The 14,592-nt window shown below is 40.9% G+C and overlaps 1 protein-coding gene across 2 annotated transcripts in view; it reads left to right on the top strand.

Annotated features, from left to right (window-relative positions):
• CLTC (clathrin heavy chain) overlaps positions 1-14,592 on the top strand; it is a 33,795-nt gene that overhangs the window by 15,885 nt on the left and 3,318 nt on the right. Inside the window, exons 10-31 of one of the 2 annotated variants that reach the window (XM_075771563.1) lie at positions 134-256; positions 528-665; positions 792-956; positions 1,078-1,258; positions 2,333-2,496; positions 4,189-4,314; positions 4,891-5,033; positions 5,404-5,638; positions 5,986-6,108; positions 6,205-6,350; positions 6,507-6,690; positions 7,026-7,218; positions 7,675-7,832; positions 8,044-8,208; positions 8,302-8,409; positions 8,530-8,697; positions 8,869-9,018; positions 9,295-9,426; positions 9,592-9,702; positions 10,416-10,586; positions 10,871-11,092; positions 12,195-12,215. In XM_075771563.1, the coding sequence (XP_075627678.1) occupies positions 134-256; positions 528-665; positions 792-956; positions 1,078-1,258; positions 2,333-2,496; positions 4,189-4,314; positions 4,891-5,033; positions 5,404-5,638; positions 5,986-6,108; positions 6,205-6,350; positions 6,507-6,690; positions 7,026-7,218; positions 7,675-7,832; positions 8,044-8,208; positions 8,302-8,409; positions 8,530-8,697; positions 8,869-9,018; positions 9,295-9,426; positions 9,592-9,702; positions 10,416-10,586; positions 10,871-11,092; positions 12,195-12,215 (3,327 nt within the window). The remainder of the gene's footprint in view (positions 1-133; positions 257-527; positions 666-791; positions 957-1,077; positions 1,259-2,332; positions 2,497-4,188; positions 4,315-4,890; positions 5,034-5,403; positions 5,639-5,985; positions 6,109-6,204; positions 6,351-6,506; positions 6,691-7,025; positions 7,219-7,674; positions 7,833-8,043; positions 8,209-8,301; positions 8,410-8,529; positions 8,698-8,868; positions 9,019-9,294; positions 9,427-9,591; positions 9,703-10,415; positions 10,587-10,870; positions 11,093-12,194; positions 12,216-14,592) is intronic. The other variant, XM_075771564.1, reaches the window with a different exon arrangement.

Genomic DNA, 14,592 nt, shown 5'->3' with positions numbered 1-14,592 from the left:
TCCCTATGTAGCCTTTTCCAAATGAGGAAATCCTGACAGGGCTGTGTAAGCTACTGACAGGAGCTTTTACTGAGCTCTGTATACAACAAGGGATATGCTTTTGCTGAGTTACTACTTTTCATTTTCTCTTCAGGTTGGGTATACTCCAGACTGGATTTTTTTGCTGAGGAATGTGATGAGAATCAGCCCTGATCAAGGACAGCAGTTCGCACAAATGCTTGTTCAAGATGAAGAGCCTCTTGCAGACATAACACAAGTAAATAATTTTATTGCTTCGAAATGTTAACTTCAAGGCCTTAAATTGATAAGAGGAGCCATACTCTTACCATCAGAGAAAGATTTTGAACTATGATTTTTTGGATTTACTTTATCAGGACAATGTTCTTCCTTGTCTAGTTTTAAGAACGGTAAAGGATGGCTTAGTGCAGTGCCAGGATAAACAGTTTGGTTTTGGAAGCTGTATTTGATGTTACTTTGTTTAAATATGCTTCCAATTTCTAATCAAAAGCGTAATTCTCTTTTTGCAGATTGTGGATGTCTTTATGGAATATAATTTAATTCAGCAATGTACAGCCTTCTTGCTGGATGCACTGAAGAATAATCGTCCCTCTGAAGGTCCCCTGCAAACACGTTTACTTGAGATGAACCTTATGCACGCACCTCAGGTATGCTTTCAGAGTTATATTGGATCAGACTTGTCTGTAGCTAGACCAGCCACCATGTAGTGGTCCATATCAAATGCTAGTGATAGTGTTTACGAACTAAATGAAACTTTTCAATATTCCTTCTAGGTTGCAGATGCTATCCTGGGAAACCAAATGTTTACTCATTATGACCGGGCTCACATAGCTCAGCTGTGTGAGAAAGCTGGCTTGCTGCAGAGAGCACTTGAACACTTCACAGACTTGTATGACATCAAGCGTGCGGTAGTTCACACTCATCTTCTCAATCCTGAGGTATGAGATGAAATATCCTAAATCTAGCAAAAGCCAGGCCATTAATAATAGCTTTGAAGTTTGACTTCAGAGTGTAGAGTGTTCTACTTGGATCTAAAATGGCTTCTGTGTTTTTTTGCAGTGGCTAGTGAATTATTTTGGTTCCTTATCAGTAGAAGACTCTCTGGAGTGTCTGCGTGCTATGTTGTCTGCTAACATTCGCCAGAACCTGCAGATCTGTGTCCAGGTAGCTTCAAAATACCATGAACAACTGTCAACACAGTCACTTATTGAGCTGTTTGAGTCCTTCAAGAGCTTTGAAGGTAAGTTCATGCTCTTGCCTCTAGCAAAAGGAGCTAGTGCTCGCCTCATCATATGTTGTATACGAAAGACTGTCCATCTGCTGAAATCTAGAGTGTGACATTGAGCTTCAGTACTTAGGCCTCAAAGCTGTCTTGAAACCTGACCTAAACCTTAAAGTTACCCCGTTAAGGGGGGGCACCAACATTTCAATGTTGCATATTTTGTTTTTCTGAAATGCTACCAAAAAGCTTGGAGCTGTAGCCAGCCTAAAAATTTAACTGAAGCTGCTGGCCTTTTTCCTTTGTCCAAAATGCTCATCTTAATTTGTGTAACATTTGGGTTTTGGTCTTTTGTACTTCTCAACAAGACTAGCTGTGTATAGTCCAGTCAGCATGGTGGACGTCAGTGGTCAAATCTCTGATGTGTGGCTGAACAGCATCTTGCTAAGCTTTTAAAGAAAACTTCCTTAAAGGCTGAGAACACAACATAATCTTGGACTCTTGGAACTTAGCATCTTATTCTGCTAACCATTCTCTATTGTAGACAGGTTTCTTGCATAGGCAGCCGATGTGTGTTTTTCCAAAACCCACTTGAATCTTGACTAAGTGACTTAGCAGTGACTTGTCTAAAGTAGTCCAGTGTTGTACAGCATCAGCTTTACGTGATCTTTAGCTGTGGGTCATGCAGGCAGCTCTTGTGCTGTGTGCTCGTTTTGGTGAAAGGTGTGATAGTAGCTTTTGAGTACAACTAGTGTTGGTTTTCTAAACTCTTCCTTGCTGCTGTCTGGGGGGTGTATGGAAGGCATGTGCTGGATATTTAAATAAAGCTATTGATGATGATACACTTATCGAAGTTGCATATAACACACTAGTTTGTGTAATACATGAGGAACAAAACCAGGCTCAACTCAGCTAGGACAATCTGGTCTCTGTAAAACAATTACAATGCTTGAATCTTTTTTTTTCAGTTCTTTGTAAACTTCTGCAGTAGTCGGATTCAAATTTTCATGTAATTGTAACTTGGAAGGCTTGCTTAAAAGCTAATATCCAACTCAAGTGCTTTAGCAGAGTAACACGTTGACTGTTTCCCTCTAGGTTTGTTTTATTTCCTGGGCTCTATTGTAAACTTCAGCCAGGATCCAGATGTGCACTTCAAGTATATTCAAGCTGCATGCAAGACAGGACAAATTAAAGAAGTGGAAAGAATCTGCAGGGAAAGTAACTGCTATGATCCAGAACGTGTTAAAAACTTCCTCAAGGTAATGTTTGGGTAGCACTGGACTGTCTTGGCCTGTTTGGGGTTCTGATAAAACATGGTGGATGTCACTGGTGAAATGAGGCAGCTCTGTGAAATATAAATTATTCTTAACCTTTGCATTTAAGGATCCACCTGTCCTCTTAAACCAGAGGTATCTAGCATCTTGGCAGTACCTCCTGAAAGAGCCTTTGCCCGGACCAGTATCTAAAAAATGGAGAATCAGATCAGTTCCTCGCTGCTCTTAGTAAGGTTAACCTGGCTTGAATTCTTAAACTGTAATAATAGCACCAGTTCATCTAGAACTCATTACAGATGTCTGCTATAAAGTAGGAAATGGGTAACTTGAAGGTTGAGAACAACCACAATACCAAATGAGTTTGTAACTTAATGCTTGTTTACAGTGTAATCAGCTTCAACTGTGCAACTACAGAAGCAACAAATGAATAGTGTCAATTAATTCCATAAATGCTTTCAGAGTTCAAGGTTGATCTGTCCCACTCGTCTTACTTGTACACGTTTACTGAAACTTCAGTTAGGTGAACTGCAGTTTAGCTCTCCTGGGATGTGCTAGTCAGTGTAAATACATGCTGACTGCCACAGCTAGGATTCAGAGCATTGCTGAAAACCTTCTGAGGTGTGCTCGGAGTTCAGATTCTGTAGCCTGTTGGTAGTACTGAGCTTATTGACAAATGTAGCATTGCTAGAAATATGAGAGAAACGGCGCGGGAGGGGAAAACTTTATCTGGGAACATTTCCTGCCTTCGTGTTTGTCAGTTACATAGCGTAGTCTTAGTTTTTGCAATCATATCTGAAGATGGCAAAACTCTTCAAATGACAATTCTATAAAAATAACCTGGTGTCACAGAGGTGTAAGGTATGTAAATTGATCAGCCACCTAAGATAAGTTACCAAACTGTCAAATTCCTGATGAAAGCTATTGTTTTTTGTGCTGTTCCATGTCTGGAATGTGCAGGACATGTACCAGGTAAATCTCCCAGTACAGGCCTCCCTGTGTAAAGTTCTTAAGTGTAATTTATATGTAGGATTATATTCTGGGATGTGCATGTGGTAAATAAGTGATCTGAAATATGCATCTGGAATACTGTCTGCCACATAGACTAAGCTTTTGTACTGTAACCATTGTAATCTTATGCTGAAAGTTGGAATGCTTTTAGATAACTAATCTGATTAGCAATTTAAGTAGTACTGCTACTAGCTTGAGTCTTACTGTTTTCTAAATCCATAGTTAAAAGATATTGCAAGAGACAGGGCACTCGAAATCAAATCTGTATATAAGTTTTACATTATGATCCACAACTTATCTAGTCTTGGTTAAATTTCTTTTGAAATCCCAGAGTGCTAATCCTGCACACCAAACACCATTGGCAACTAAAAATGCTGTTTATAGCTTAGGCTTGTAATAGTTTTACTGTGTTGTAAAACTTTGTAGAATCTGCCATGCAAAGGAGCAGGGTTAAACTTCAGAAAGCTTCTTGCTGTAGCCCTGAAGTGGGTGTGAGTACTCCTACTTCCTACATATTGCAAACAATTAGTTGATCAATAAGCTGTCATTATTTGGTTGACTGTTGAATTTTGGCTTTCCAAATTCAGCTGCTTTAACAGTTTAAGTGATGGTATTTGTCTGCTTAAGCCTGAGAACAAAACCAAATTACTGAAGCTCTTCTCTTTGTAGGAAGCTAAACTCACTGACCAGTTACCACTCATCATTGTATGTGATCGTTTTGACTTTGTCCACGACTTGGTGCTGTATTTGTATAGAAATAATCTCCAAAAATATATTGAGATTTATGTACAGAAGGTAAGTTACAATCTGTCACTTGGCTTTAATGAGTCAAACTGCTCAGTCTTTCTAGTATTACGTGTAACTATATAGACACTGTGTTTGCAAGTATTCTGCAAAGAGCCTCATGCTGGAGATTGACACTTAAGTACCTATTAGCGCCCTTGGGAAGTTAGCCCTTATGTGGTTCAGATCTTTTATTTATTCTTCACTCAAGCTGAACAGTAACCCCCGTTAATGTGCTTTGTGAAGGAGGAAGACTTGGTAGGATAACTTTGGTTCTTAGGGTAATTATAACTTCCAGCATTTTAGGGAGAAAAAATTTTCCTTTATACTTCCTGCAGGGACAAATTGGCTTGCTCAGGAGCTCTTCCTATGGAGACTGAGCATTAGTGAGCCACTGAACTGTGATGTGAACTTCTATTGACTGAAGAATTGACTTTCAAGCTTGTCCAGAACCCTAGGAAGCTGGGAGTAAAGGCAGGATGATGAGGTCAATTTTAACAAGCAGCCTTCATGTGTACTTCTAGGGATAAGTATTTACTGCCTATATTGCATGATAACACACTGACTTCTTTAAATGATCCCATTTAGGTGAATCCAAGCCGTCTGCCTGTTGTTATTGGGGGACTGCTTGATGTGGATTGCTCTGAAGATGTGATAAAGAACCTTATCCTTGTAGTGAGAGGTCAATTTTCAACTGATGAGCTTGTTGCAGAGGTTGAGAAAAGAAACAGGTATTAAACTTGTGCAAGTCCCTTAACGCTGCCAGACTGGTAATGGTTATGCTGCTCGTCCATCAACACATGTCCTCATTACACAGCTAAAGCTGGTAGTGACGTAACAAGAAACTGCCACTGGTTGAGCAAGCAGCCAAAATCTGCTTTACTTGGCTGATGTGGGGACCTCCTGTAAGCAACCTCTAGATAATAAGTCTTTGGCATGTGATGTTCTTCATAGCGTCAGAAAGTTATATCGTTACAATAAAGAACCAGAACGCAGGTCAAAATGGAGTACTATAACTTGAGTTTAGTTAGTGAAGAAACTGTGCAAGTGGGTACTACTTATTCATTGAACCTCTCTAATGTGAAAACTGCTTCCTTCTAGGCTGAAACTGCTTCTGCCCTGGCTGGAAGCAAGAATTCACGAGGGTTGTGAGGAGCCTGCAACTCACAATGCACTGGCCAAAATATACATTGATAGCAACAACAACCCAGAAAGATTCCTGCGTGAGAATCCTTATTACGATAGTCGCGTTGTTGGCAAGTACTGTGAGAAGAGGGACCCTCACCTGGCCTGTGTGGCTTATGAGCGTGGACAGTGCGATTTGGAACTTATTAATGTATGTATGCCAAGGCAACTGACACATGGGTTAAGTTCTAACCTGAGTATCATGGGATAGACAGTCAGGTTTATGACTGACAAAAGCATTTATTTCCTAAAAAGTATTAAGCTGGGAACTGCTCACTTCCAATAGAATAGGTAGCTATTTAATCTCCCTCTGCAACTTAATGAGAAGTGGGAGACTCCCCTGGACATCCTAGAATGGGAGGCTAATGGAAATATCAAAGCCTGAGATTTCTAGTCTGCATCTCTGGTGGACTTATTTGATGTTGCAGTACAACTAGTTCAGCCACTGTAGGCTCAATAGCTGTGACTTCACTCTGAATAAATCTTGCCTTTCACTAGGTGTGCAATGAGAACTCCCTCTTCAAAAGCCTTTCCCGCTACTTAGTTCGCCGTAAAGACCCCGAACTGTGGGCCAGCGTACTACTGGAAAGCAACCCTTACAGAAGACCGCTCATTGACCAGGTATAACTGACGAAACATTAAAAGCCTTTACTGTCCTAACCTGACTTGTGAGTACCTGACTTAACTGATTTGTCAATGGCTTGACTCTGCCTGCAGGTTGTACAGACTGCGTTGTCGGAGACCCAGGACCCTGAGGAAGTCTCTGTTACTGTGAAGGCCTTCATGACTGCCGATCTTCCTAATGAGCTCATTGAACTACTGGAGAAAATAGTTCTTGATAACTCTGTGTTCAGTGAGCACAGGTGTGTGAAGTCAAAACTAAGTCACAGGGACCTTGAAATTATACCTGGTGCAGGTGTTAAATTACTGTAATGTGGAACAGCAAATAAACTAATACTTACTGCAGGGGGGGAGGGTGAAGTACTTGATACGCACTAATATTTTCTTTCTCTATTTAGGAATCTGCAGAATCTTCTCATTCTTACAGCTATTAAGGCTGATCGCACCCGTGTCATGGAATACATCAATCGCCTGGATAACTATGATGCTCCAGACATAGCCAATATAGCTATCAGCAATGAGCTTTTCGAGGAGGCATTTGCTATCTTCAGGAAGTTTGATGTCAACACATCAGCTGTACAGGTATCTTTAAAATCTCGCTCTGTAATAACTCCTTGTGACATGTGCATCCTCACATGAGGACTTCGCTGTTAACTTGTGACTTCTTCAGTACTTAACACCACATAGCAAAGTGACCCAAAACTGCTCAATGTCTTATGAAGTAGAACAAACATTGTGTATTGAACCCTCTAGTAAAGTGAAACTTTGTAAGCATAAAATCACTCATGTTGTGTGGGTTGTATAGAGTACTTCCTGTTTTAAAAGCAACTGCGGATCTGTTGAACTGACGTAAAACACAGTGTCTTGTAAAACTGACCTTTATGGATAGTGGCTGATCATAACAACCCTTTCTTTAGGTATTAATAGAGCACATTGGAAACCTGGATCGTGCGTATGAATTTGCTGAACGTTGCAATGAGCCTGCTGTGTGGAGTCAGCTGGCTAAAGCACAGCTTCAGAAAGGGATGGTAAAGGAAGCAATTGACTCATACATTAAAGCAGATGATCCTTCCTCGTACATGGAAGTTGTTCAAGCTGCCAATGCCAGTGGTATGACTGTTTTATTTAAGACTTTGCTGTCTGATGTTGCTCAGTTTGTTTGCATGGTTTGTTGCTCAAACTGCAGTTCTGCCAAACCTGTGTCTTGATGCAGAAGAGGAATCTGGTCCTTCAAAGACTGCCCTAAATGAGAAGGGGAAAAGACAGTGTATTGTATTTGCAGATAATTAGTGGTCTTGTAACTACCTCCTTTAGCTAGGTGGAGACTTCTGTCAGAGCAGTTGCTAACTAAGGAGGTCTCTGCATGAAGTTAAACACCAGAAATTATTTAGTTAGGCCCTCATAAGGTGACCTTATTAATCTAGTGTAGCATGTGCAGCAGGAAGGCTAGTCTTTTTGGGCAACAGCTGTAGAAATACTTATGTCAAACTAGGGTGAGCTGGTAGTATAGTTAAGGACAAGTGTCCTCAACGGTGGGAAATAAGCATTCTGAACTCTGTTTCATAGGAAACTGGGAAGAACTGGTGAAGTATCTCCAGATGGCACGCAAGAAGGCCCGGGAGTCATATGTGGAAACGGAATTAATCTTTGCTCTTGCTAAAACAAACCGTCTAGCAGAGCTAGAGGAGTTTATCAATGGACCCAACAATGCACATATCCAGCAAGTGAGTGAGACTGAGTTTCGGTTTTATTGAATCACAGCAGCAGGCTCCTGGCTAACCAGAGGGGTGTTGGGACTTCGATCTCTTTGGATGTGCAGATAGATCTTGGCCTTTAAAGGCATTTCCATTTTGATAATGGCTTGAACACCACACACTTTATGTAAGCCCTTGACTTGAAGAGCTGCAAGAATAACCTGATTATGCTCTCCTATAGGTTGGTGATCGCTGTTACGATGAAAAGATGTACGAAGCAGCTAAGCTGTTGTATAACAATGTGTCCAACTTTGGCCGTTTAGCCTCGACTTTAGTTCACCTAGGTGAATACCAGGCAGCTGTGGATGGTGCTCGGAAAGCAAACAGTACTCGCACATGGAAAGAGGTAAACTTACTGATTGAACAAGTTAAGGGACTTCAAAGCCATAGTGTCTTCAGAAGCTTTGGTTATAAGCAATAATGCAATTGTCAATTCCAGGTTTGCTTTGCCTGTGTTGACGGAAAAGAGTTCCGCCTGGCCCAGATGTGTGGACTCCATATTGTAGTGCATGCAGATGAGTTGGAAGAGCTAATCAACTATTACCAGGTAATTAAGCTGACTCCTGTTTAACAGTTGAAGTGAAAGTTCTTTGTGGACTCTGTCCAAAGCTGGAAATTCAGAATCGGGTTGGTTCCTAATGTTGTAACATCTCTGTCTGTATCTTAGGATCGCGGCTACTTTGAAGAGCTGATAACTATGCTGGAAGCAGCACTTGGACTTGAGCGAGCACACATGGGAATGTTTACAGAGCTAGCAATTCTCTACTCCAAGTTCAAGCCACAGAAGATGAGGGAGCACTTGGAGCTGTTCTGGTCCAGAGTCAACATCCCCAAGGTGAAAGTCTGAGGCCTCCCATCTAACTTAAACCACATCTGTCAGGATTGTCTGTACCCTAGCTTTTGCAATAGTAGCTCTTGAGGTTATTAATAGCACTAAAGCCTGAGCACTGATGGATGCTGATAGCAATAGATGTTAACTGGAATTTCTAATATGCCTTTTGCTTAGGTTCTGAGAGCTGCAGAACAAGCCCATCTCTGGGCTGAACTGGTGTTCTTGTATGATAAGTATGAAGAATATGACAATGCCATAATCACAATGATGAATCACCCAACAGATGCTTGGAAGGAAGGCCAGTTCAAAGATATCATCACTAAGGTATTACTTTCCTAGTGAAAGGAGGTAAATTGCTTGCTATGTGTACTTCAGAGCTCTTTCTTCACTAGTAGCCTTTTCAAAATTCGAAGTTCTTGATATTGCCACATAATTTCAAAGCAAGTCAACTGCAGTAACTAAAGAGATTTCTAAAGACAAGAGCAAGTCTTGGATGGGTGGCTCAGTTGTACTGGAATATCTAAGGGTATGTCTGTCTTCCATTTGTATTCCTCTATAATTAAGCTTCTGCTCTGAATGTGCATCCTTACTCATCTCTAGGTGGCCAATGTGGAGCTGTATTACAAGGCAGTTCAATTCTATTTGGAATTTAAACCTCTGTTGCTGAATGATCTGCTGATGGTGTTGTCCCCTCGGCTTGACCACACTCGTGCTGTCACCTTCTTCACAAAGGTAATTTTCCTGCTATCCAGATCAAAGAACAAGTTGCAATTGGAAAAGCATTTAGTTGTAGTAGCATTTTAAAGTGCTTAGCAACTTTACTGCCTCAGGGAAAATGCTAGGAGACCTCTACAAAAAGTTATCTTGACTTAAATTTATCTACCTGATTCCTTGAAGGTTAAACAGCTACCACTGGTTAAGCCTTACTTGCGCTCTGTTCAAAATCACAACAACAAATCAGTGAATGAGTCCCTGAACAACCTCTTCATTATTGAAGAAGACTACCAGGTATGTCTGCTTTTGAAATGGTAATGTCTGCAATGAGTATCGACTTGCATGTTCTATATGCTTCGTAATAGAAGCAGCTATTCCTGAATTTCAAAGTTCTGTTCAAGCTAGCTTCTGTGTCAATATTAACCTTATATTCTGGCTGTGCATTTAATGTCTAGAAACACAGGTTTCTCTCTTATTTTCAGTAGATCTTACCTGCTTGCTGTTAACTTGCATTCCTTAAGCATATGCTGTTTGCCACTTCAAACTGAACAAGTGGTGACTAGCCAAGGATTAAGCGGAGAACTGTTAGTGACTTTCTGAGAGCTTCTTGGGTCGTTCCTACTTGGGGATAAGCTGGCTGCTTTGAGTGTGACAGATCAGCTTTTATTTAAGGCAAACAGTGGGTGCTAAGGAAAGAACTCACAGAAAGGGCAAACAGTTATGATGTCTAGCCATTCTACTGTTTTCAGAGAATGGCTGTCTGGTATTCAGAGGCTCTTAACATCAGTGATCACTACTGAAAAACATTAACTGGAATACCCTAAACTCCATGTGCGTCAAACGCTAGCGTCTAAAAAAAAAAAAATTAACCATCTGTGCAAGTCTGGCTGAATACTTTATCCTCCTAGAAGGAGCAATACAGAACTAAGACATATGGGAAATGTTTGCATCTCTGTGGATACGTGTTGTACATCTGAGGTGTGAAAACTTTTTTCTCCTTAACTCAGGCCCTTAGGACTTCTATAGATGCTTATGACAACTTTGACAACATTTCTCTTGCTCAACGTTTGGAGAAACATGAACTAATAGAGTTCCGAAGAATTGCTGCGTATCTCTTCAAAGGAAACAACCGCTGGAAACAGAGTGTAGAACTCTGTAAGAAAGACAGACTGTATAAGGTAAGACCGCTACACAGGTCTGGTTTAGCTTACTTGGCTTGCTTGGAGAGCCGTGACTTTCTAGTGAAGGTGCATCTTTTTGGGTGCCACTAGGTGGTGCCTATTGCTAATCTGGCAAGTCTTGCTTCAGAGTGGCAGTAGATGGACAGATTTCCTGGAAATAAGTCATAGAGTGCCTCCTCTCTGCTAACATCAGTAATAGATTGCAGCTTAATTAAATACCACATCCATGTCAATGATTGTATCATGGCACCCGAGGCTAAAGAGGCTCTCTTATCTTGTAGGATGCAATGCAGTATGCTTCAGAATCCAAAGATACTGAATTGGCAGAAGAGTTGTTGCAGTGGTTCTTGCAGGAGAACAAGAGAGAATGCTTTGGTGCTTGTCTCTTCACCTGCTACGATCTCCTGAGGCCAGATGTTGTTTTGGAAACAGCGTGGAGGCACAACATCATGGACTTTGCCATGCCATACTTTATTCAGGTCATGAAGGAATACTTGACCAAGGTAGGAGCTTCTCCAACACTGCAAGCTTGTTAGTCACTGTGGTGTATGCCTTGAGACTGTCTGCTTGCTACTAACATTGATGTGGGCTTTGTCAAATGTCTGTCTGTCCATGTCCACACTTATTTTTCAGTCCATATGGGGAGAGACTTCGCCCTCTAAGAGACTGAAACACTTGCAGACTCCACCCTATCTGCCTATTACAGAACCTACATCAGTAGTATTTGCCTGACCATGGGCAGTGTCTTAAAATAGATCCAGGATTCAGGCTTTTCATATGCCATGTCAGTCAGGAATCCCAGCTGAGATCAAGTTCTAACTAAATTCTAGACTGTATACTAAAAAAAGCTTTATAGCTAGATCTCGAGTTAACTTGTTCTGCTGTGCATTTAACTCTAAAACGTGGCTCTGATGCTTAATTGCACTAATTATGACTCAGCTTTTGTTTTGAAGTGCCTTAGGATGGGGAAAGTATTTGGTAATGACAAGACAGACTTGAACCAGATTTGAGTTAAATACCAACTGTCACTAGCAAGATTTACCCAGCTGAAGCTTTTAGAGTATCTTCCAGTGAAATGGTGTAAATTCCTTTAATGATTAAGACTCTGTGAGAAGTAAAAGCTTAACTCAGGCTTGAGTCGATGAGGACTGGAGTGCCTGTTTGTCTAGAAGATTTGCCTGGCTGTTACTTCTGAAGGCAGGACTTCTCTGTAGTCCTATAGCAATCTGCTGTCCTTATATGCTGTAATTTGGGGGAGGTGGGGAGCTATCTAAGCAATAACATTGCTTGTCAGATATGCCTGATGTACCCAGCTAGTATTAGGCCTCTCTTGAGAGTAGTAGTCTTGGAGCAGGATTCTTAAAAATTAAAACTTCATAATCTGCTAAAGGATTAGGATGTAACTGTAGTGTAGCTAATGAAATCAATGCAGTAACATCTAGCAACAAGCAGAGCTGCCTTTCTAAAGGAGATACTTCTGGTGTATCTTTGTTTTTACTCGCCTGTACCTTAATTATTTCTTCCCTGACGCTTTTGTTTCTACCTTTTATATGCTAAATATGGAATTTGATTTTTCTAAGCTGCACCTTCTGAATTCCTTTGCAGGTTGATGCAATAAAGGAAAAGGTGAAAGTTGATTCTTGTTTTCCATCTTTAAGTCTGGAGGACTAAGTCTAAGGATTCTGCATGAGTTTTTTTCTTTCCTACGTTTACTACACTGCTGCTACTGCTTTTCCCCAATACAAAATATCACTAAAGCATATGCAAATTGTTTAACTCTACAAGTAGCTAGTGCTGTAGGACAAAAGTAGATTCATTTGCTACTAATGAGCTAATAGATCCTCAGGAAGGGCATACAGGCGATCAGTTGGATCACAGTCAACCTGGTATCGAAAGGATACACAAGTGCTACTATCTAATGGCCAATGTGACTGGAAGAATCTCCTACAACAAGAAGCAACTAAGTCTTGGACCATTGTCTCTGAACCATAAATCGATATGGCATTTGCTAGTCTAAGGACTGTGATCCAGTTTCTGATCTCTTGACCATTACTAATGCGTGCTGACAGTAGGCAGAGTAGATACTAGCTGCTTCAGAAGAGACTCTTCCTCATTCAGGTGTCCAGTTCTTATGGTGCTAGTCTAATCCACATGGTGCTCTAGTTCACATAGTAACTTAAAACTTCAGCTGTTAGACAAAGTCTGTGGTTCTCTTCCCTGTAGTAAATTTCTTGTAGTTGTGCAAAAAAGACTGCCTTCCAAGCTCTTCAGCTTCATTAAACTTCTCTTGCTACCTCATTTAAAAAAAAAAAGTAATGCTTACTGCTCTTCTGAGGCTACTCTGAGGCTTGCCTTTTGCTATGCAATTTTGCCCTTCCGAAGGGCAATCTCTAAGGTTTTTGTCCATCTGCTTCTGTACAAATATCACTCCGATTCTCCTTAGACCAGAGGTCAGCCCTAGTGTGAGTTTTCCATTAATGTGATTGAGCAAAGGGCGAACAAACTGACAAATGGCTTGAAGATGGACTAAATGCAAACTGTTTCTTGGTGACAAGACGTCTGTAATTACACCACTGGAACTCAAGGCTAACCTGACTAAAATGCATAGTGTAAGGTCCTTCAGCAGCTAGTAAGTGAGGCAGTAAGAAAGCGTGTGTGTGAAAAAAGGTAATTGAACTGCAGTGTTTGCATAAACTACGCATGTGTAGCAGTCATTGCAATTACATCCCACTATTCCTTAAGCTACAAGGCATTGCTGTGGGCTGCGTGTGGTTTTTTGGGGGGAGCCTGTATGGCAGTCATCTTCAGACCTCACTCTTGCTTCAGTACTTTTGCCTCTTTTTCATGCACACATAACACGATAACATTGAATGCATGTTACTTTTCCTCTGCAGCTTATTGCAGTCCCTGTGGAAAAGCCTTTAAAACAATCTTGCTGCAAGTGTGTAGGGTACTGAACCTGGTGATGCTCAAGCAAGTGGTGTAAGAACCATCCTGCAGGCTGGTTTCAAACTTGTGTTTGTTATTGTAAATACTTGTTTAGCTCTGAGGAGAGGTGTCAAAACTGGGTCAAAAATGCATTAAATGTCCTGGGCTGGAGGCTTTCCAAATGTGCGTAAGCCAAATGCTTCTGTTTAGCAGCAAATGCTGCACATTCTCCTTGGATTTGCATCTCTCAATCTGTGCTTCTGTGTTCAGTGTGGTGCTATTTGAGTTAAAAACAGTGCAGTTCTCAGCACAGCATCTGGAAATGAGTCTTGAAGCATTGGCATACGCTCCTGTGCACTTTGACAGCAGCAAGCCAGATACTGATGTGAGGCAATGAAAAGGCTTGCTGTGGAAGCCCAGTCTATGAATGAACTTGTAAAGCTCTACTTCTGCCACTTCCTGGATTTATGCCTCTAATTAAGGTTGCAAATTAGCGGGTTTATGGAACACATGTTGTAATTCACAACTAAACAGAAGAAAGATGTTAGAGCTGCCTGCAAATATTTAATAACTTAGTATAGTTAAGCTGAAAACTGTTCAACTCATGGATGTTGGTGTAGCTGAATAAGTAATGCCGACCCTGTGGAAGTACAGGAAACCTGTCTTCAAACTCCTTTATTAAGGACACAGAGGAAAAGAAAGACTAATCTGGTTTGTGAGTTGTCTTACTGTCTTAAAAAGTAATTGGCATGATTGTCTCTGACTTTATCCTAAATCTTATCTCCCAGGTAAAACATCAATACCTAATTTTTGTGGTTTGAGTTTCAGGGCCTGCCTTAGACTGTAGTAATGCTGAGTTTCCTTGGATCCATTTTAGTAATGAGCAATATTTCACTACAAAACAAGTTTCTTCTCTTGCCTTTCCGTAGGGGTGGTATAACAGCACAATTGCACTTGCAGTGCAGCAGAGTGAAGCTGGCTAGTCTTGCCTTGTTACTGTGTTTTAAGCTCGAACAAGTTGAGTATTTGTGGGTTTAGGCTGACTGCCACACAGATCTAAAGTGGAAAAAAGCAA

This window comes from Balearica regulorum, chromosome 19 (genome assembly GCF_011004875.1).
Source record: "Balearica regulorum gibbericeps isolate bBalReg1 chromosome 19, bBalReg1.pri, whole genome shotgun sequence".
In the NCBI taxonomy this organism is placed as follows: Eukaryota; Metazoa; Chordata; class Aves; order Gruiformes; family Gruidae; genus Balearica; species Balearica regulorum.
This window is presented reverse-complemented; position numbering and strand designations above follow the sequence as displayed.